The following is a 22,874-nucleotide window of genomic DNA, read 5'->3' on the forward strand; positions in this document are numbered from 1 at the left end:
ATGCACCCACCAAATATCACCAGTCTGCTTTTGGTTTTCCCAATGATGTACTTTTTTTTTAATTTTAAAGATTGGAGGTGAGGTCTACTTTATTTAGATAAGGTCAGTGGGAAATCCCTGACTGTATAAAAAGAACCAGGATAACTGAGATGTTTTTAGGAAACTTTAGGTTGGGTGTACTTGCAGAGAACAATCCACACCCACAGTCTGTTCCTCTGTGGCTACTGATGCACACCTGTTTCTACTGCACAGGAGTTGTTGAACCTCAGATTCCTTATCTTTCAACACCGTTGGAGGTGTCCCGGGTTTTTCATCATTCTGGGGCTTCTATCTCCCTGGCCACTTAATTTCAGGGGGTAAGTACTACATCCTTTGGCAAATGTATGGCAACATTTTCACATAAGACCTTAAGGATTTTTTTTTCATTAACAGGAAATTAGACCATTGGCTTTTTAATTTTTTTTTATTTTTTCACTCATCATTTATTTACAAATACACATTATAACTTTTTATATACATTGCACATTTACATGGTAGAAAAGTACAAAACTATATATTTAAATGAATTTATATTTAACTTGCCATGTTTGAAAATATAAAATTGCATCAGAAAAAAGTATTATGAAAAGCAAGAAACTTGAACTGATAAAGCTTTGATAGAACTTCGAGTGAGTGACACATTGGTTGAAAAAAGAATTAATTTTAAAGGTACAGCTGACTACCTTAAGGAAACACCAAAAAGGCCAATGTCTAGACTTTACCTTCCTGACACCTTCCTACCTTTAGCCTCCTGACACCCCTAACACTGTTTCTTTGGATCTGTGACACTGTTAAAGTATATTCCTAGAATCATGACATTGCATTCAGTCCTCTTTCACAAATACCATCAGAACAAGAGAACTGAAGTAGTAGTTTCCTCAAAGATGCACAGCCTCTGTACCTTGTGTTTGAGTCAGAGTTATAATGCCTTTTGGTCAGTCAAGATTCCTTGTAAACAAAACCCGAGGGATCATGTATGTACAGATCAGGCGGCGGAGAATCCAATAAATAAACATGACAGAAACTGACATGCAAGTTTGTTACAAGTGGAAGAGAGTCTAACCAACAGTGAAATGATGTGAGACAAATGAGTGGGTGGAGAGTTAAGGAATGGACTTAAATGGTTTACAAGGAGGGAAAAAAAAAAAGCTTTTACTTTACAAGCAAGAGACCTCACAATAAATAACAACTGCTCTTTCTTTCACTAATAAATTTCTTCAAAAACAAGGTGTACAGTCAACCAGACATTTTATGTATAAATTATAAAACATGACACAGTATAAATAAATGTCTACAAATCTCAACTATGGGCCTCATCCAGTAGACCTCACAGTGACCACCTCTCCGTGCCCAGTGAGTAACAAGGTGGCCCGGGAGAGAGTTTTAGGACAAAGGTCCTTTAATGTATAGTTTTACCCCCAAATAAATAAGCATACACTTATTTACAGTATGGACAATATATTTTTTCTTTTTACTTTTTCTCTTTTCTTTCTTTCTTTTTTTGTTTTTTTTTTTCTTTTTTTGTTTTTTTTTGTTTTTGTTTTTTGCCCAAAGGCTGTGTTAACACTGACCACTGCTGGAGGCTTTACCACTCTAGAATGGAAGATATAGGAAAGCTGTAGTCCTGGTCTTCATCTTCCTCCTCTTCCTCGGTATCTTCCGAAATGGCTAGATGGGGGAATACAGGGGAGCTGTTGTTTAAATATGGACAACAACAGCGCAGAAGCAGCTCAGTGTATGTTTTCAAAGCCCTCTGATACAGCCAGTTACGGCGTTGCATTTTTATGTGACTTGCAGTGTGATGCTGTTTGGTTTGGTTTGGTTTGGATATTGCATTTGACATATACAATTAGTTTAAATTTGATTTTTTAAATATAAAAAATATTATCTATGAAGTCAAAAACTGCAGAAAGTTCTGAAGAATCAATGGCTCAGGTTTTACGGGCAGATTCCTGAAATTAGATAAAAAGCGCTCTTGTGTTCTATGTAAAACTACTTTGGGTCCTTAATTCAGAGTTAGTAGAGGCAACTGCAAAAAAAAAAAAAAAAAAAAAAAGCAGCGGCCCATGTGTGATAATTTAAAGCTGTCTTTGGAGAAAAACAACAACAACAACAACAATGACAACAACAACAACTTCTGAAGCAGTTAGTTTAGACTCAAGTGTTAATCAAGCAACAGCAAAAACACAATTAATGCAAAAGATTTAGGGGTGAGATAGGTTTTTAGGTTTTTAGAGGCAACCCAATGGATGATGAGCACCAGCTTAAGTCTCCAAAGCCAGGAAAACACGGCGGAATTTTTCAGGAGGTCACTCTATTGAATTGCCCGTGAAACGTGGCAGCCACCAAACTTAAAACAGGGCTCATATGGGGAGGTCTGTGGTGCTTGTAAGTCTCCATTGGCTAGGAATTGTCTGGGAAAAACTTACATTGCAGCTAGGTTAAAAATTGGCACTTACAGTTGCAAGATCCGGAGTGCTTTACTTCCAGTAGCACACCTGAGGAGCAGGCAGCTTCTTTCATGGCACACTCGCTGGCATAAGTGGCATTGTCACTGGCACAGACAGGCTCATCCGACTTACTGTCAGGGCACAGCTCATCACAGAGGGAACAGCGGCCTCTGCCAACCTTGAAATCCCATAAACATTTTTTTCCACCACTGCACTGGATATCTTCACAGGACTTTGCTTCTAGGATGTAATACATCTGTGATGAGTGAACTGATTGCCCATTCCCTCCCCCCCTTTCTCCTTTCCACTATAGTTTCATGTAATAAACATGAACTATATATGATTCCTTACTAAAGCAGGTAATGAAGATGTGACATAAAATGCTTAATAATTAAACACTGAAGCACAGACATATGCACACACATCATGATTCTCACATACCATAGTAATGCATGAAAACACTTTTTTTTTAAGTGGGAGGAGGAGGGGAGACAGGATTTCACAGTATCCTTGAGCTCAATATGCATCTAATTATTTCCTACAAGTGGGGACTTTTTAATTTTTTTTAGAAAAAAGAATTCCATTAATTACTGGAATTTGATAACAGATTTTAGGAACTGTTAAGTAATTATTTTTCGCTTCCAGCAAGTCTGGCACTCTGAAGAAATGTGTAAAATGGTGTGAGTTTTAAATTTTCTAAAATGGAATAGTGTTTCTTGTTTCTTGCTGGTATCTGAGGGCGGGGGAGAGAATAAATATCGAAGGTTTACAGAATACAATAGTTTCCAGGAGGGGCTTTGTGGGAATAAGTTTACTCAAACTAGAGAGCACCTCTGTTGAAACTGTGCATTTGGGGAAAGCCTTGGCCTTTATTCATCTGTGAACCCCAGTTTTAGTATTAATTTAGCCTTTTTGATTCTGTTATCTCTTTTTCCTTCAATCCAGAATACCTACTGATACACTTTCCCTCATAGGCTAATCCAATTGATCTGCCCAGCAGACATGTGGCTTTTCTCAGATGGCAGGCACTGGAATAAGTCACTCCATCATTCCCACAGAGATACTGCTCCGAGGAAGTAGGTTCTGGGCAAATGCGATTACATGTCACACAGTAGGCGTTATTGGTTTGGTCCACCACACACGTGGAACTGCCCGGGCAGAAAACATCACGGCAGGTCTCTGGAAGAGAGAGAGAAGAGAGACAGAGAAAGAGAGAAGGGGGTGGGTGGGGACATAGTTCAATAAGTATCTTCTGGTCCTTAGAGCATATTTGACATTACTAAGGAAATTAATAGCAAAGCCGTTTTGGGAACCTGGTGGTTATTTACTTTTAAAGTGTAGATTGGTTCTTTAAAGACTCTTTCACAGTTAGAAGATGACTCCTTTATTTTATTTGATTATATTACTTCATCTTCTACTACTACTACTAAGCTCTTAGTGTCAACTATATTATCTCCCAGCTGTCTTCCAGAGAGTCTACTTAAGGTGCAAAGCTGAAGGGGAGCGCCTGGGCCTAGAAGAAGGGTGGACCTACTTTTGCATTTGCCCTGGTACTGGACTTCCAGTTCTGGCTGTTCTTTACATCTGGCCTTGAGGAGTGCACATTCGTTGCGGTAGGTTTTCCCATCCAGCCCACAGACAGGCCCCTTCCAGGTGATATTAGAACAATCTGGGGCACAGACACAGCGTGGTTTGTTCTTCTTGTTCATTCGGCATTTCTTTCCTGGTCCACAGTCCACGTCCTCGCACGTTTCTAGGAGATTGAAAGAGGTAGAGATGGGAACTAGGGTCAAAAAGGTTGGCAGGTCAAGCCAGGAAGCGTTGAAAGGGCTCTGTGTCATCCAGACAGCCTCAGCTCTGGGGGTTCGTGTAGGAAATGGTGGAGCCCATCCACGGATTCATTCTCAGTTTGTTGATGTAAGTTCTACGGATGCGACTTCTCCGTTTTTTGTTTTTTTGTTTTTTTTTTTTTTTTTTTTTTTTTTTTGAGACCAATGCTTCTCAGATTATGAAAACTAGTGAGACAACAGCAGCCAGGCCCTCTCCTCTAGGGACTGTGGGCTGTACCCCGTCACCCAGATCCTGGTCCAGCCTCGCGGGTTGGCTGGTTTCATCATTATCCTTAGCCAAGGATTGTGGAGGGGGGGCGGTGTCAGGCCGGGAGCAGGCTGGGTTCGACTGGGCTGGCCGGGCATGGGGGCGCCCACCTCCCCATGCTCGCTCGGGCTCAGGCGCCTGCCAGTCAAGTAGCAAAGCTGAGGGGAAGACGCCCTCTACCGTGGGCCCTGCCGGCTGTGGAGGAGGAGAGGCGAGCCTTACCTTTGCAGGGGATGCAGTTGGGGGCGCCCCCGTTGAAAATCATCCACTTGAAGAGAGTGTTGTCGTTCACGTCCTCCTCGGTCCACGAGGTGCTCAGGCGCCCGGTGCTGCAGCACTCCTCCTTGCTCAGTTCTGTCTTGTACAGGACCTGGCAGCGGCCGTTCTTGGCTTGACGTAGCCAGCAATTCCCAGCTGTGAAGAGTCATGGGTGGGAGGTGAGGGAGAGTTAGATGGGGGGGGGGAGGATGAGGAGGGGATGGCGCGCCCCGCGGCTCTGGGAGGCTCGGTGAGGATGGGGAGGGGAGGGAGGAGTGTGGAGAAGACAACGGGAGGGGAAAAAAAGGCATCGAAGGGGAGGGAAAGGTGAGGGCAAGTGTGGGGAGGGGGGCACCGTGTCGGTGGGAAGTGGGCGAAGGGGGGGGGAGGAGGAGGAGGGCGGACGGGAGCGCGCGGCTCCGGAGCACCTAGCCACATCCTTGTCAGTCTCCAGTGACCCCGCCGCGACACGTGCAGCCCGCCTCGACTTCTTACGAGACTGTTTACTCTACCCCGTCCCATTTCATAACCCGCGGCGGCGCGGGGCGCAGACGGCGGAGCCCGGCCCCGACAGGACGCGACGCAGGCTTTTACGTGCCGGGTTTCATGTAGGCGGCGGGGAGGGAATTATGTTGTGACGGGGGGGGGGGAAGAGGGGGGGCGGCAGAGGAGATCAAGCACAAGACACTTGTGAAAAATGAAAGCAAAAAAGCACAAGCTCCGGGGCGCCGCCGACAGCGGCCCCGCGCGGCCTCCGGGAGCCGCCTGCCCGCCCGCCCGACGGGCGGTGTTGCAATCCGCCGGCCCCGAGCACGCCCGCAGCCCTCGGGGTCTTTCGAAATCTCCCAGCGCGGCTCTCCCAGGGCGCGCGCGCTCCGGGCACCCGGGCGGGTCTCCAGCCCGTCTCCCGGGCCCGGGCCGACGGCGGAGGGGCGCGATCGGGAGGGTGCTTCACCCGGCAGAAAACCGGAACGCTAGCCCCGGGAAAGTCACTGGTGCGGGAGGGAGGGCGACGGCCGTGCCCCGGCTCCACACCTCGAAGGAGAGGGAGGAGAGGGAGAGAGGAAGAAGGAGGAGGAGAAGAAATAATCAGCACCGCAAAAATCCCCCCCCTTCCTTAATGAATGCTCATACGTGGGGTAGGAAGACTTCTCATAAATCACCCGAGGAGACGGTAACAATGATTGGACCATAGCTGCTATTAGGGTTCCTTTAAACATTCTGCCCCAAGACGAATGGAAATAAATCTATTTTCCATGCTCAAAGACAAACTTCAGAAAAGGTTCTCTCTCTCTCTCTCTCTCTCTCTCTCTCTCTCTCTCTCTCTCTCTCTCTCTCTCTCTCTCTCTCTCTCTCTCTCCCTCCCTCCCTCCCTCCCTCCCTCCCTCCCCCCTCTCTCTCTAAATCGAAATCACTTGTGAGTTGCTCATTGTCTCACAGAAAGTTACCAGGGAGAGAAGTGAAGCGAAGAGCAGAACATTGTAAAGTGTACTCAAAATTCGCAGGGGTAATAATTTGGCTGTCTGGTCTTCTTCTTCTTTTTAAATTTGTTTTTTCCTGTTTTTCTTTTCTTTTTCTTTTGTGGGGCTGGGGGAGGGGGGTAGCAAGGAGCATCCACTAAGCAGAAAAGTACTTCCTTCTAAAAAATTTCAGCACCCACATTTCCAAGTTTGGGCAAAGTTTCTGCAACCACGTCCCCCAGACACCCAGGGAAAATTCGGACTCTCCCCCCCCAACTCCCCACCCAAGTCATATTTTAAAATCACGGGGCGGGGGTGGCGTGGTGGGGGAGAAGATGTAGTGGGAAGGGGAGAGGTTAGATTACCAGCGGGTTACTGAAATCTCCGGGCTCGGTCCCCTTCTGCAGAGCCAACCAGGGGGGATCACATCTACAGCCACCACTGCCCAAACTCGCGGGCACCTAGCCCCCCAGAACCAGGCGGAGGGACTCCATCCAGCTTCCTCCCTCCCCGTCCCTCCTAAGGACCGGCGAGCTTCAAACTCCGCTTCCAGTCCTCCCGAGTGTCAAGTCGCCTCAGTTTCCCCCGTTCCTCTCCATCCCGGGGTCGTTAAGTCGGTCCATCATCTTTCCCAGAGCTAGCGTGGGTCGGCACAGACCCAAGTGGCGACGACGGAAAAGTAGGGAGGAAAAATAGCCTTCTCCCCCCCCTCCACCCCTTCGCCCCGATCTCCCAGGCGGCGCACCCCGCGTCGACTCCCTCCCCTCCGCACTCCTCACTCACCCTGGGCGCTGCGGTCCTCCATGAACTGGCAGAGCAGCAGCAGCAGGAGGCAGAGCCCGCCGGGCTGGTGCCTCGCGCGGACCATGGCGGGGCGGGCGCGGGGCGAGCGGGGCGAGCGGGCGCGGCGGCGGCGGCGGCGGGAGGCTCGGGCAGCGACGCGCGTCTGCGAGGCGAGCGGCCGAGGGCGCAGCGATCCTGGCGCAGCCCCGCGCTCGCCGCCGGCCGCCCGCGCGATTCAATGGACGTCAGAAGCCGGGCGCAGCCGCGCTTTAAATCTAGACGGGGGTCTCCTCGGTGTGCGGTGGGCGGTCTCCCAGGGTGTGGGGCTGTGGGAGGGCGGCCGCGAGCGAGGGTGTGCGCGGCTCCTGGGGGGTGGGGAGCTTTTTGAAAAAGTTCAGTGTGAATCAGGTGACATTTCCCACCTTCTGGAAAACCCTTCCCAATTATCTGTCGGAGGTGCCCGAAAATCAAAGCGGCGGGAGGGGAATCGCCGAGTTCTTATGTGCGTCGGAGCGGGAGGGAGGGGGGCGGGCGATCGGGGCGGGGGAGTGGGGGCGACGCGTCGAGGGGGGAGAGGTGGGGAGCGGGAGGGGGGTGGTGGTGGTGAAGGGGGGGGAGAACACCCACTTCAGTCCTGCACGCCGCCGCTCGCAGGCAACGCCGGGGTGGCGTGTGTGTGTGTGTGTGTGTGTGTGTGTGTGTGTGTGCGCACACGGGAGGGAGGGCGCGGTGGGGGCACTGGAGGAGGAGGCGGTGGCGGCGGGCGGAGCGGAGGGCTGGAGGAGGAGGACGAGGTGGAGGAGGAGGGGGGGGTACCCCGGAGTTTGTCTCTGCAATGCCTCAGCCTCCACTCTCGGGCTCAGGCGAGACTTTTGCAGACGCCCCGGGGAGCCCCCCGAGCCGCCTCCACCTCCGGCCCGCCCGGCTCGGCGGGTCGGCCTGGGACGCGCCGGCAGTTTCAGGCTCCCCGCAGCCCGGGCGCGGGACCCGGCGAGGTTTTGTGTCTGGGTTGTGTTGCGTGCCTCGCCGTGAGTTCTTCCCACCCGCTCCCCTCCTCACGCGTCCTCCCCCATCCCCAAACCGGGAGTGGTGGCTGAGAACCCCGGCCCCCGACACTCCCACCCTCGCCCGGCGGCCCTGCGTCTCCACGAGGCTGGCAAACAAAAAATGTGGAACACCTCCGACCCGGCCTCCCACCCCGGCTCCGTCTCGCCCTCTCCCTTTCTTTACTCCCCTTTCACTTCCCCGCCGCGTCTGCAGTCGCAGCCCCGAGCGGGGGCGCCGACGTCGGCGGTCGCCCCCCCTTCCCAGACCTGAGATTCCCCAATTTCTGTCGTCTATCTCTCCAGCCTCCTGCTCTGCCGATCTCCCCATCCGCCCTCCCTCCCTCCGCTCCCCCCCACGAAATAATAACAACAACAATAATAATAAAAACAGAGATTGCAACATGGATAATGAACTTCCCTCGCCGCAGTTGATGAAGTACAGCGCCTGGCATTCTTCGCTGAAAGTTGGCGGTGCTCTCATTTATAACCTTTTTTTTTTTTAATTTTTGGCATGGCTGAATGAAACTGAGGAGACGATATTTCCTTTTATATAAAACGATTACTTCACGGAAAATGCTATATTGTTTATTTCCAAAGCTGCCTCTTTAATTTCTTTTTCTTTTTTTTCTTTTTTTGCTCCTGAAGCCCGAACGGCAACCGACAGCGAAGTCTGCAGACAAAATTCTTGGACATTTCGCAGGTCACTTAAGATTTGGTCTCCTATGGATTTCAAATCCGCCCCACTTCGCCACCCGCCCCCCCCCCCGCCTCAGTCTCCCTCCCCACCCAGCCAGACCTCCCCCCATCTTCCATCCACCCCCCCCTCCAGCCCCCTCCACAACTGCAAATAACTCAGTGATAACAGATTCTTTTCCACCAACTGCAGGAGATAGTGCTAATCTTTTAATAAAAGATCCCATTACAATGGGATCTGTCTGGACAGACTATAATAGATCCCGAAATGCAGCCGTGCTAATATTAGAAGACAGTTGTTTGGGTGCCGCTCAGCCGGGCCCGAGCCCCCCTTTGAAAGTGGGCACGGATCACAAAGCCCCGCGCCCGCCGCACCTGCACCGCGCGCCTCCGGGGCCGGCCGCGGGCTGGGGAAAGCCGGCGACCCCGCCGCCGCCGTCCGCTTCAGAGCCACCGACCGTCCGGGGACGGGGCGGGGGGAGGGGGGAGGGGAGGGAGGCCGCGGAGGCTGGCTGTTGGCTCACTTCAGACGGCTGGGGGGGGGAGGGTGCCAGGGAGGAGGAGGACGGGGGGGGGCGCCACATCCTTCTTAATCTTTCCAAATTCATTCATTCTGTCTATCCGTCTGCTGGCTCTTCTCTTTCCCTCACGTCCTCCTTCTCCTTCCCACGTCTCTCCCCCCACTCCTTCCTTCCCCAGCTCCTGTCTACCCCCCTCCACACTCGGTGTCTGCCTATACTCTCCCTCCCTTCTTTCCCTCCCCTCTCCCCCCCACCCGTCTCTTCTCCCTCCTCCTCTCCTTCCCTCCAACGCATTAATGTAGAGTTGTTTAGTGCCCTCTAATGGCAGACGACATTAACAATTAATAGCAAACTGTCCCCCTTGCCGGAGCCACCACTGCATGGCAGAGGTCCAAAGTTGAATTTATTTCTTTTTTATTCAGAGATGGATATAGGGCTTAGACAGCGATGGGCTGGAGAGAAACTTTGTTTTGTCCAAAGGCTTTTCCCTTCCCCTTTCCACTGTAGGGAAAACACAAAAGGGGGATAGAACAATTATTATTTGCCTCTTTGACCTCCTCCCCAAACAAATCTGTTTGTTAGTGACAGCAAGGGACACAACTTCGGTCCTAGATTTATCAAATCATATATTCAGGACTGGAAAAGAAATTAAACGTTTTCAGTACCTGTAAGATCTTAGACGGTAGATGACTAAATCTTATGGCTACTGATGATTCATAAAAATGTTTTAAGGCTCAACTATGATTACAAATTTTAAATACTTTTTTTTTGGTCTTGAGTCAATAAGTAGCCTCTGAAAGTATTGGGATCTCTTTTTTTTTCTGGGATTTTTCACTTTGAAAAATACCAAACATTCTCATTTTATTCATGCTCAGTTGAAAATAAAGTCATCTTGGCCAGAGGGATACATCTTGCACAGGGTGGCATTTTAAGTTGTAGTTTATTTTCTCAGTAATTTTGGGGGAAATTGTTTTTTTTTAAATCCATAACTTCACCAGAAAAAATATGATGGAAGGCTCAGAGAAACAAGCTAGAGCTAAAGTACAAACATACTTGATAACATATACAACACCCAGTGCGTATACATACAAACTGACTAAAGAATGGTATCCGTAGGGGAAAAGGCATAAGGTCTAACTCCTCTGAACAACTAAAGTCCTGTTTACCAAAATGAATACCAGGAATTAGGAACATATTTTTATTTGTGGGGGCGGAGTGAGGAGGGCAATGAAGAGGTGCATGAATGGAAGGAGGAAGGGAATGGAAGGAGGGAGAACAAATGAATAGTTAGTGTCCCTCATGTAAGGAGGGTAGGGGCAGCAGGGGAAGAATGGGGGCGACAAATGGAAGGGATGGTGCGGATGAAGCAGCATTGCACTTATAACCTGACTTACGGAATTTTACCCTCTTTGTACAACTACACAATTTAAACAAAAAAACTTCCCCATTAACAATTGGAATAGTGATGTACCTTACTATGCTCTTATTGGATTCATTTACATATGCGCAGGTTGATGCCAAAGGTCTATATGGCAGGGGGGTCTGCATGGATAAATGAAAATGAGAATAAAAGCCATTTTGGAGAGTAAAAGAGTGTTCATCTGGATATTCTACAAAAAAGTATTTGGCCTATACAGATAATTTATGTACTATGTAGAAAAATAAGTGTCATAAAAGCATTGCAAACTGGTTTAGACCAACACGTATTCACACAATTCCAAAATGATTAGGTAGAAAATATAAAATTGATTTCTATCTTATTTTTGTATGCATGTATGTATGTAAACATGTATGTATATATGCACCTATCTACCTACCTACCTACCTACCTACCTACCTACCTACCTATGTCTCAAAGCAGTTCATGGGCTAATTGTGGTACCTTACATTTCTTTTGGGCTGATACAGACGCTCTCACTGTAAAACAAATGCTACCACTTACAAGAGTTCTTTGGTACCAGACAAGCACAAGATTACTTCTGGTCCCAGAGAGGGTGGCCCTGCAGGTCAGGGTTGAGGTCATTGGCAAACACACTGGAAAACACAGGGCTGTGTTGCTTTTGCCCTTGTGAATAAGCAGCTTGGTGTTTGTTTAGTGAGACAAGCCTATCCTGTTTTTCAGCTGCACCTTGGATAGTATTGATCTGTTTGGGAAATGTCTGCTCAAAATCTGTACAGATCAGTCACCAGAACTCTTGTCATCCTGGTTTATTTTTTGGCCATTCCTGAAGAAATGAAACCCAGGTCAACACTGGTTCTAATGTGAGCCTCCTGTGGCCATTAGTAAGAAGTGAAATGCCATACCTGATCAGTGATATGACTAAAAACCAGCTACTATTTGTTTTCTATTTCTTCTCCTATAAATGTTAAATATTGGCTTGGTAGATATCTAAATGTCAAAGGGACATTTTAAATTTTTTTAAAAAAGACTTCTTTCATTTTTGTTGTATGCCTCTGAGTTTGACTTATTTTTTTCCTTTCTGCTTTGCCAAAAAAGTAAATGTAAATTATGAGAAACACAATAGGGCCACTTTGTAAGTGAATTTCTGAGCAGTGCACAAAAAGACCACTGTTCTCCAATTTTCTTTTGTCAGCTTCAAAAGCTATCTTCCTTCTGAAGTTTATAAATTTAAAATCTTAGAGTTTAGCAATTGACTCAAACTAGATCCCAAGATAGCTATTGAACTCACATGAAATTGTTGTCTGAGATCAGTACTGCCTAGTTAAATTTCAACCCCTAAAAAGAGAATATAAACAACAGAAATGAGATATGTATAGACACTTTGGAATTCATTGAACTGACAGCTCTTAGATTTGGGGGGCATCTTAAAAGACAAAAGTGAAGCTAGATGTTTTGCAAAATGAATACATCTTCAAATGGAAAGGAACCAATTTTGATTAACAACAGAATTTGGGAACTAATTACAATGATTTTAAAATGAGATTTTTCCTTTTAGGTACAAGGATAGTTATTCAGTACATTATGATCTTTGACACTATGCAATATAATAGTTCAGAGTAGGGATCTGAGTGGGAGTAATAATTCTATCTTGGCTGAATTATTGCAGAGCTAAAGATTAAGAGATCTATATACTGACAACGCTTGCCCAAGTTATCCAGGTTATATGAGTTGTCTTAGTGTTTTTTTTTTATTAAATCACAAAATATGTTTTTTAAATTAGGTGCCAAAGCAACAATATATTACTTATATTTTCCCTTTTTCAATGTTGCTTTAGTGTGTCACGTAGTGTCAATCAACCAGTGGGAGCTCTTTCTATGTTTCTTTCTCTCTGTCTTGGACATTATCATTTTTCTGTGCAACATTTACACTGCCTCATTTCTCCCTCCAATTTTGGAAACACTTCGGGTTTCCAGAAAGCAGCTAAAACACATGGCACATAGTCACTTAAAGTAACCAAGTCAGCAGATTCAGCATAATTAGATCATTACCCAGTAAACCATTCAAATTGTGTTTCAGAAAGGAAATGTTAGATTGAATTAATAGAAAGTTCTAAAGTATCTCAGGTCACTTTGACAATACAAATAATTCATGTGTTTGGATATGACTGAAAATGTCCACATGTGGCCTCTAGCACTTTTTATCCTGGTTCCATTTACACTTGCTACTCTATGGAAAGTGAGAGGAGGGTGAACCATTATTTGTGGTTCTATTTCTCTGTGTTCAAAACAAAGTGTCCGTCAAAGCAAGAGCTATCTTCATAGATTATACATTGCTTAAAAGTATATTTTGACTTGTTTTAGCTTTCCATTGAATACTAGTAGCTTGTCACTTCATAGTTAACCCTTTTGTAAGGGTTATCCTGTTTAGTATTTCGATCCACCGTTGATATAATCATATTGAATCACCTGTCATGTTGTCTCTCTCATTTTTTTTTGTTGTTCAACATGAACCCCTTCTCATTTGCAGTGAAATAAAATATTGCATTTCTGACAGCTCCAGCACTTATAAGTCACTGATGAATGGCTTTGGACATTCTACACATTATTGTGTAGATTCTTCAGGTAGTTACTGCATGGTGTAATGTGTATTTACAAAACTCAATGTTGGAACTTAGTTCTTGCATGAGATAGAATCCTTAGGAGGTATGCTATGAGACTTGGCCTTTATATATGGGTTAAGAACCTTTATTAAAAAGGCTTAGAGGAAAGAATTTGCCATTTTTGCCTTTCTGCCAGCAACAAGGGACACAGTAACAAGGCACTGTCCTGGAAACAGAGAGAAAGAGTCTTGGCATATGTTAAATCTGCTGGTCCCTTGACCTTGGACTTCACAGATATTAGAACTGTGAACAATAGATTTTTGTTGTTTATAAATTACCCAGTCTAGGGTATTTTGTTAAAGCAGAAATATGCTTTTAAGGCATGTTCCTTTTTGGAAGGGAAGTTCATTTCAAATACCTTTTGCATTTGCTTTTCATCTTGTTAAAAAAATCAGATGGCTAATTAATGAATAGGTATAGTTTTTTGGTCTGTTTTCTTGACCCTATGCCACTACTCCAGTATCTTTATTGCTATGGCTTGACAGTAAGTAATGAAGTAGGAAAGTGTAATTCCTATAGCATTATTTTACTTATTTATGTACATATTTCTTAATAAAAAGTTTGTTAAAAATGATCTACATTTTATGTTTATAAAAAAAGTTCAGTGGAAGAGGGCGAGGTGACTTACGCCTGTAACCCTAACTACTCAGGAGGTTGAGATCTGAGGATCAAGGTTCAAAGCCAGCCTGGGCACAAAAGGACCTGAGACTCTTATCTCCAATTGGCCTCTAGGAAAAGGGAATTGAGGCTTGGCTCAAGGGTAGGGCGATAGCTTTGAACTGAAGATCTCAGGGACAGTGCCCAGGCCGAGTTCAAGCCCTATGACCCATAAAAAACAAAACAAAACAAAAGCAAAAACAAAAAACCCCCACGAAAACAAACAAACAAAAGTTCAGTGGGTTTATGATTTGGATAGGTCAATTTTGGGATGATCAACATTTTAACAATAATGAATCTCTAAAACCATGGACATGGTATGCCTTTTCATTTACTTAGGTTTTATTTTATTTCTCATCATTATGGTAATTGGCCCATTTAGTATTTTGAAACTTACTGAAAAATATATGTTGAAGTAGCATCTTATTATATGCAGTTTTTTAGCTCTATATCTCAAAGGAACTGAAATGGATATAAATGTTTCCTTGTCTAGGCTGATCCTTCTCTTTATACTTCCAAAGGCTTATGATCTATGGCCAGTCAAAAAGAACATATTGAGCACTATTTATAAGAAAGGTGTGTTAAGTAATCAAAATCTCTTACATGCATTCTTTTGCTATTTCTTTTATACCATAATCATGCTTTTTAATGAACAATTCTCATTGTAAGATTTGTACTTAGTGAATGTTAAAAAATGATGCTTTAGCTTGGTGCTGTTGCCTCAAGCCTGTACAAATCTTACAATGAGAAATTGTAATCAGGAGGCTAAGATCTGAGGATCATGATTTGAAGCCAGCCTGGGCAGGAAAGTCCATAAAACTTTTATTTCTAATTAACCACTAGAAGGCTGTAAACTCAACTGTACTTCCAGTGGTAGAACAGTAGCCTTGGGTAACACACATACACCCAATAATCCCCCTGGAACCTCCAAAGTTCATAGACAGTGCCCCAGCCCTGAGTTCATCCAGGACAGGTGCACGTACACATACATACACACACACACACACACACACACACACACTCCCATAAATAAATAGTCAAAAACAAGATCCTCTATTGGCTACTATTTTGTTAGACATTTTCATCATTCCCATATCATTTCCATATAAGTAGACTCCTATTAAAAATAATCCATTATTATACTTAAGTTTTGAAATATAAATATAAATATGCCAACATTTAGATGACACTTTCCGCCCCTACTCTTTATTGAAGAGATAGAATACTTTTCCAGTTATGTATAGTTCTGTCTCTCTTCATCCTCCTCTATCTTTGTTTTTTCCCCTTGAATTTCATTTCCATCCACCAAAGGAGTAAATACTGAAATACAACTTTTACAGAATGTATTGGTTTATTTTTTATGTAAATGTCACCTTCAAAAGTAAACAATACTTTGTATTGTTTATTCAGCAGTACTATTAAATATTTAACAATGCGTTGAGGTCAAATGGTGATGACACAACATGTGGAAATTCGGGACAGATGATGCATAAAGTGTTGAAATAAATTATTTCAACACATGGGGAGCCTGGCTATTTTCTGGACTAGAATAGAAATACATATATATATACACACATGTATTATATGTATAATGAAAAACTACTCAATGGATGGCTTAGAGTCACGTGCTTATCTCTCCTTTAAAGACTTCACTTCCTAGCAATATAAACTTGTTAGTATATATTGGAGGTTCATTCTTTTGATTTTCTCTAATACCTTAGCTATATCTTCTCAACTGATCGTCCTGCAATTTTCTTGCAAATAATGATACAAAAATCATCTTCAGGAAGCATGTGTTAATGGCTCACATGTTAGGCAGATGGAAACATAATGTAGAAAAACCATTTAGTTGAGATCATTTTGGACTGAAGACTTGTAATCCTTGCTGTAATAGAAAACATTGTTTTGCCCAGCCAGATGACATAGCTATCACACTGTCAACATTTTCATTTTTACCGGAGCACCAGATTTCTTGAAGAAACTATTAAGCAGTGATTATTTCATTGTTATTCATCCCTCTGAGAAATGATTGTAATATATGGACCATCTCCTAATACAGATATAAACGCACACACACATACCTCCACAGATTTTGCACAAACACATACGTACCTACACAATTTTTAGGTTTTTAAAATTCACAGACATGTTGAAATCAATATGTGAATCTTAGGAGGATTACAGGATTCGTCCAGAATTAAGACCTACATTTTAAAAGGTTGACCTTCTAGACCTCTAGTTATCTTTTTGCTATTTTTCATTTACCATAGTTTTCAATCAGGTCATGTTTTATAAGCATAAGCTCTACCACTTGAACCATGCCCTAGAAGGGGGTGATAGAACTACCAGTATATTCTGGTAATTGTCCCAATATGTTCTTTTCCAGAATGCTTCAGTCTTCAGTTAGGATGTTTTTTTTTCTGGTGCATAACATCATATACATACACATGTAATACAATCTTAAGAAAATTACCTGGTGTCACCAGATTGTCTTAAGTTTCTGATATGAAGAAGTCAGTGGGTAGTTCTTTCATTTCCCAATATAGACATTAATGGAAGAAATGCAGAGTTCCTGTTTGGTACTTGTGTTCAAGGAAATTGTGACACTTAATGACTAAGTCAAAGCCCAACAAAATAAGTACCAGGAAATTGGTACTAGCAAGAGGCCAAGGGGAGAGTGATAGAAGAATGAAGCAGAAAAGTGGGGCAAATGCAGGCAAGAATTCATTGTATATAACACAGAATTGAGAAATATGAGGGAAAGAGTGGGTTGAAGGAGGGTGAGGATGTTGAAGTTATGACACAGATTGAGATGCATGGAACACATAAACTTTTGTTAAATGGCAATGCATAACCTAAAGTTCAGATAAGTAAGGAAAGGGATGGGTTGAAAGGGAAAATGAGAATACTGAACGGGTGACAGTGATCAAAGATGCACTGAATTCACTATTTACCATAGCGAAGATATGGAACCAACCCAGATGCCTCTCAGTAGATGATTGGATCCACAAGATGTGATATCTATACACAATGAAATTCTACGCTGCCATCAGAAACGACATTGCCTTATTTGTAAGGAAGTGGAAAGACTTGAAAAAATTCATAGTAAGTGAAATAAGCCAAACTCAAAGGAACATAGGCTCAATGGTTTCCATCATTTGTAATAATTAGTACAAACTTTGGACTCTCCTAGCAGAGGATTTCAATAGGGCAAAACCTAGATACATAAGGCCATATAGGATGAGGCTAAATGAATGAATCTCCAGGATACAGAGCCATATAATATGTGATTGTTGTTCTTAATGTACTGTGTTATTTCTCATCTCTTTTGTCATCCCTTGGTTATTCTTATATTGTTACAGTATCTTACCCTGTTTTCTGGTATATTGTATATATGTTTATTTGAAATAGGATAGGGAAGGGGAGAAAACAAGATGAGGGGAGGGGGTTGGGGAAGGGAAATGGGGACTAAAACATGAGGGGGGTATCAATGTTTGTGAAGTAATGCACCTTCTCTCTGGCATATATAACTGTAACCCTTCTATTAATTACAATACAAATAGTAGAAAAAAAGATGCACTGACTTCATAAATGGCTTTGGTGAATGGCAACAATGCATTGTACAGCTACTTAAAGATAGTAAAAATACTCAAAACATTTGAATGCCATAAATTGCCAGATAAATCCATTTTATAGGATACAAGTTGGACCCTCTTTCTGATCTTAGAAACAGCCACTTATGCTCAAATATAAACCAATTACAATCAATATCACAAATGAGAATTGACTGAGAATGAGTAGCTGTTTCACAAATGAATTCAAGAAAATGTACGATCCCTTACACTTTCTGAGCACTAGCCATAGAGGAGAATGATGACCAAATATGTCTTCTATCACCATAAGATAGAGAGTCCAAGCGCTCTCCCAGATTGCACAGATGTTTGGAAATGTTTAGATTCTGTAGATCAATCTGAGTCTCTAGAAAGCCAAAGATTCAGTACTTGGAGTGGTGATAAAGAGTGGAGGGTGAGAAATGGATCGATATAAATCTCTGGCATTTATAGTTAGACAATAATTACTGAGTGTAAACCATGTTTATTAAATGTAATTGAGTATTTATTGATATGAAAAGTATTTGGGGAATGATTAATGGGGGACTTACAATTATAGAGTTCCAAAGTAACTGTGCTTCAGGGAGGAATCTCAAAGTGATATATTAGAAGGAACAGGATAGCATCATTCAAATCTAATCACTGTTATCATTATAATATACCAAGCAGTGTTAGGTACATCTTGGCATGGTGGAATGCTAAGAAATAACTTCATCTATAATACATTCTAGATAGAAACATGTAAGTTGAATCTAATTGTTGGTTCTAACTTCTTGCTTCTAGGATATTCAGACAATTAAAAGACTTTACTACCGTGAAACAGAAAATCCAGAAGATGGGTCATTCCACAGAACAACTATGCTGATATTTCTCTGCAAGCCTGTAAATAAATGCTTCTTTTTTTCCGGAATACTTTGGTAATTACATAATCAGAATAAAGGTAAGCAGCTCCCTCTTGATTCCTTCATCTTTCACTATTGGCTCCTGTAAACTCCAATAAAGAGTTTCAATTTTACTTAAACTTTTTTTCAGCCTTTGCTTTCTGGAAAATCCATACTCAGAGAAAGTGACATACCTTTAAACAGATTTAAGGGACCAGTTAAGCCTATAAGTCACAATATTTTCTATACAACATAAATTTTCTGACAAACATGCTTACTAAGATTATAAAATAGGATAGGTGGGGTCAGGAGTTTGGCCTAGTGGTACCAAATGGAGGTGTCTCACGAGCCGTCTATGCCCATCTTCACTAGAGTAGGAGGTAAAGGTGGTTAAGGGGAGATAGGAGATGATTACATAATGGAGGAAAACAGGTCCTTATTTCATTCAGGTGATTTTCGCAGGTCTATTTATGAGTCCTAGGTGATGTTCATACCATTGACCTCATGATCTACATTCTTTCGTTGCAACCACTTTAAATGTGTTTTGCTATAGACATGTTTTTATTCCTTGTTTTTACTTGAAAAGTGTTTCCTTTATGATATATGAGTAGTTTCTTATTGAGTATACTCATTTTAGTAGAGGGGAAGTGGTATCTTATTATGGAAATTTTGCTTCTTTTTCGATTTCTGGAAGAAATTCTGCTTCAAGTCCAATTCACATAAGGAGATTTTTTTTTAAATGAGGAAATAAGTAACAGTATGCTGTCATTTCAAACTAAGAAAATTCAGATGGACTTCGGTACTGATAGGCAAGGGAAGAGAACTGTGGCTTAATAAAACTGTAGGACAGCCTCGTGACTGCGGCTCACACCCATAATCTTAGTTGCTCGGGAGGCTGTGATCTGAAGATCAAGGTTTCAAGCTAGACTGGGAAGTAAAATTTGAGCGCTTCTTTTCTTCAAATTCACTATCAAAATGCTGATCTGCAGGCATTGCGCACATGGTAGAGTGGGTAGCATGAGTGAAAAAAACAAGTGATCAGGCCCAGGTACCAGCCCCTAAATAAATAAACAGAAAACCTGTTGTACAGTGAGTGAATGTTGCACATTTTCTGAGGAAGCCTATTTCCTCTTCTTCCAGGTAGAGTGAAAAATATCAGGGTTACAAAACAGCAGCTCTCCCTCAATGCAGTTTCCCCTCATGCTTTACAGCTACAGAATGACAAAGGTGAAGGTGTGGGAAACCAAGCCATGGTTGAAGAAAGCTTACTTTGTATCTACAGGGTTATTTCCCAGGTGCTCTCTTTCTACTTGGTGGTTTTGTTTTACATTTCCCAGCTCAGTTTTTAACTTTCCATTATTTGATTATTTTTAAACTTAAATATTAGTCTCATCATTTTTAGGGAAAATGTTTGATTTTCCACATCATGAATAAATCAGTTATTTCTTGATTTTTCACATAACTAGTAAATAGGTTACTTATGTCACAAAGGCGATGGTTCCAAAACCTTGCTTTTTTACAATTAAAAAAATTAAGGCCTTAAAAATCAATGTTAATAAATTCTTTAATTAAAAAAATTAAGACAGCATAAAATAAACGTATTTTATCTGAGAATTTAGTCTTTAGAATTTTGGTTCCTTTGTAAAGAGAAACGGAAGACTTGAAAATAAGAAATACTATATATCGGTATATATACACAAATATATATGCATTTATTTGTATGTTCATGTATAGATGTCATATACAGATAGGTATCTTCTGAGTCACTGTATGTATAACAAATGTACAACCCTGCACATTTGTACATATATGTATATACAGTGACTCAGACTATAACTAATGCTGGTTCAACTGGGCAGGCAGAACTTCCACAGAAGAGATCTACATATTCTGGGAAATGTGGAAGTTAGAAACCTTTCTCACTTTTTAAGATTCCTCCAACATGGAGGATCTAAAAGGAAAAGAAGGAGAGGTTGGTAGAAAATGACAAGGTTCAAGATTCTTAGTTTACAGGCTGATTTCCAGTTAGGGTTCCCAGTTAGGTTGTCAATAAAGAAGACAGCAGACAGGAGGCAAGGCTCCTGGCTCTTGAAAAATGGACATGCTGCTGAGCTCCCAAATGGGGAGATAACAGCTTGATGTGTTCTTCTTTCTATTAGGAAAGGGAGTCAACTGTCCCCCATAGATGGAGCTGGTCAAGTCAACAGCAGTGCTGGGTTTTGGGGGAAGACAAACAGTAGAAACCAAGACAAGGACTAACACTTCCAATTGAAAATGCATCAATGTATTGTAAATTATGTTGTACGTTTTCTAGAAAAGGAGTCATTGCAAAATGCTTTAGTATTGACTGATGATCTTAGGTAAATGTTTAAAATAATATTATAGAAATATACCCATGGAGTGTATGATGGTAATGTTTAATCTTCATGGGAGGGGCAGAAAATTACATTGTGTTGTGAGAGGCAACTTGAGATATTTGAGGAATGTGTATTCTTGCTGCTGTTACAATGGCCAAAAGAGCTTTTTAGCTTTCAGCCAATGCGGCTGCAAATCCTAAGAAGATTCAAGTCACGCACCAGTAGAGTGCCTGGTCTAGTTGTGGGTGTTCACTAAATATTAAATACCAACAACAATTGCTGAAGTTTCCTATGTTATGTCTGCTCCAGAAAGCTTTTCTTCAGCAGAGTTATGGTTTAAAGATAGCCTGGGGCTGCAAGAAAGAGAGACATAGAAACTTTGCCCACAGCCCAATCCCACACACCAATGTGTCAGAACAAAAAGATCACTATACAGGGGAACTCCTGCCACCCTTTCTGCACACTGAGCTGCCTTCTCTTGCTATTGGTCCTTTATGAATGAGGGGCTGAATCAGCCTGTGAGGAGGCAACTGAACTGTGCTGGCATTTGCAAAGGGATAACCTGTGAATATGATCTTGAGTTCTTCTAACACATTTACATCTCCCCTGGTCTAGTTGCAACTTGAGAAGAAGTTAGAAATAAGGAGATAAGTGTTATGCTGAAATGGAGGGCAGAAGGCAGTCTCTCCTCTCATCTGAAGTCTGGATCTCATATCTGTGAACTGAATCTCTATGGCATGAGGGACAAGTGCAGCTTGTGCAACAGAGGGCCCCCTGTGTGCCTCTGACAGAAGTTTGTTCTGAATGTCATAATGTTGTTTTCATCTTGATAGACTAACTCAGTCTGGTGGAAAGGTGTGGGGGAGGGGGCTGGGGAAGAGAGAAAAGCTCAGGTAGTGGAATAATGGAAGCTTCCTTGCCACAGGGACAGAAATGAAGGGGAGTTCAGTGTAACCTCTGGTTAGCAGAGACCATTTGAATGAGGAAGTGTAACATTTGCAAAGGCTAAAAATGATCAAGGAAATTTGAAACATGTACTGAAAATGTGATGGGAAATTTAGTACTAAGTCTATTCACCATCACAGAACCAGCACTATTCAGCTTTAGACTGTGTTGGGAATGGAGAACCCCAGAGTGTGGTGTGTGTCTATACTTCACAGAGGAGCATTTATTTTTGACCTTGGTATTTAGAGATGCTGCCACTGATGGCATAGCTATTCATGTGTATGAGTGGGGCTCAAAGCTGCCTGCTGAATGACGCACGCTCCAATCTTGCCTAAGTACACGTGCAGCCATGCTGTCTGTCACTGTCGGTGGCTTTTCTCCTTAACTCTGAGGCTGCATGAAATCTCAGTTGACAGAAAGCTCTCCCAAGTTTGAAGTAAGCGGCATGGATCTGTTGAGTCCTAAGAGTCAAGAGGACATGCCTTATTGCTCACTGTTCCACTTCCACACAATCTTGCCACTTCACTGTTGGCTCGGCTTCTAATGAAGCCTAATGAAGGCTTGTGGCAGCTGCTGTGGTTTAGTGAACATGTCTAGAGGCAGAGATTCAGTGAGCGAGGTTTAAATACTGATGGAGGGCTGCACATTCTGGGTCTGCGTTTTTGGCTCTTGGTGTTTCCATTCCTGTCAATTATGGCTCATGAGTGAGGCTGTGGAGACTGCTAGGGGAAGTGGGTTGGGGTTCGAACTATGCTATTTTCCTCTTGAATAGATATTTCTAGTGCTGAATTATGCTTTTGTCGACTTCCTAAGTGCTCTTTCTTCTTGGTATTTTTGGGGATGATTTCTGCCAGAAAGGGATTATTTGAAAAAAATATCCTATCTATCTATCTATCTATCTATCTATCTATCTATCTATCTATCTTGCCAATACTGGGGTTTGAACTCAGGGCTTGAGAATTGTCCCTGAGCCTTTTCTACTGAAAGCTAGCACTGTACCATTTGAGCCATAGCT

At 43.0% G+C, this 22,874-nt stretch overlaps 1 protein-coding gene across 3 annotated transcripts; it reads right to left on the reverse strand.

The window, feature by feature from the left end:
• Positions 1 to 480: 480 nt before the first annotated feature.
• On the reverse strand, positions 481 to 7,172 carry Fst (follistatin). Of its 3 annotated transcripts, none has more exons than XM_090331948.1 (6): positions 7,088 to 7,172; positions 4,809 to 5,000; positions 4,024 to 4,242; positions 3,444 to 3,668; positions 2,499 to 2,726; positions 481 to 1,707 (listed from the first exon to the last, which is right to left on the reverse strand). In XM_090331948.1, the coding sequence occupies exons 1-6, from the start codon at positions 7,170 to 7,172 to the stop codon at positions 1,625 to 1,627; spliced, it is 1,032 nt and encodes a 343-aa protein (XP_090188074.1). In that variant the 3' UTR covers positions 481 to 1,624. The 3 variants fall into 3 exon arrangements, with proteins under 3 accessions (XP_090188074.1, XP_090188073.1, XP_090188075.1); XM_090331947.1 differs by having other exon boundaries at positions 2,499 to 2,729; XM_090331949.1 differs by lacking the exon at positions 481 to 1,707 and adding an exon at positions 1,716 to 1,991 and having other exon boundaries at positions 2,499 to 2,729.
• Positions 7,173 to 22,874: the final 15,702 nt, after the last annotated feature.

Source organism: Megascapheus bottae, chromosome 4, assembly GCF_031878675.1.
Source record: "Megascapheus bottae isolate mThoBot1 chromosome 4, mThoBot2.hap1, whole genome shotgun sequence".
NCBI lineage: Eukaryota > Metazoa > Chordata > Mammalia > Rodentia > Geomyidae > Megascapheus > Megascapheus bottae.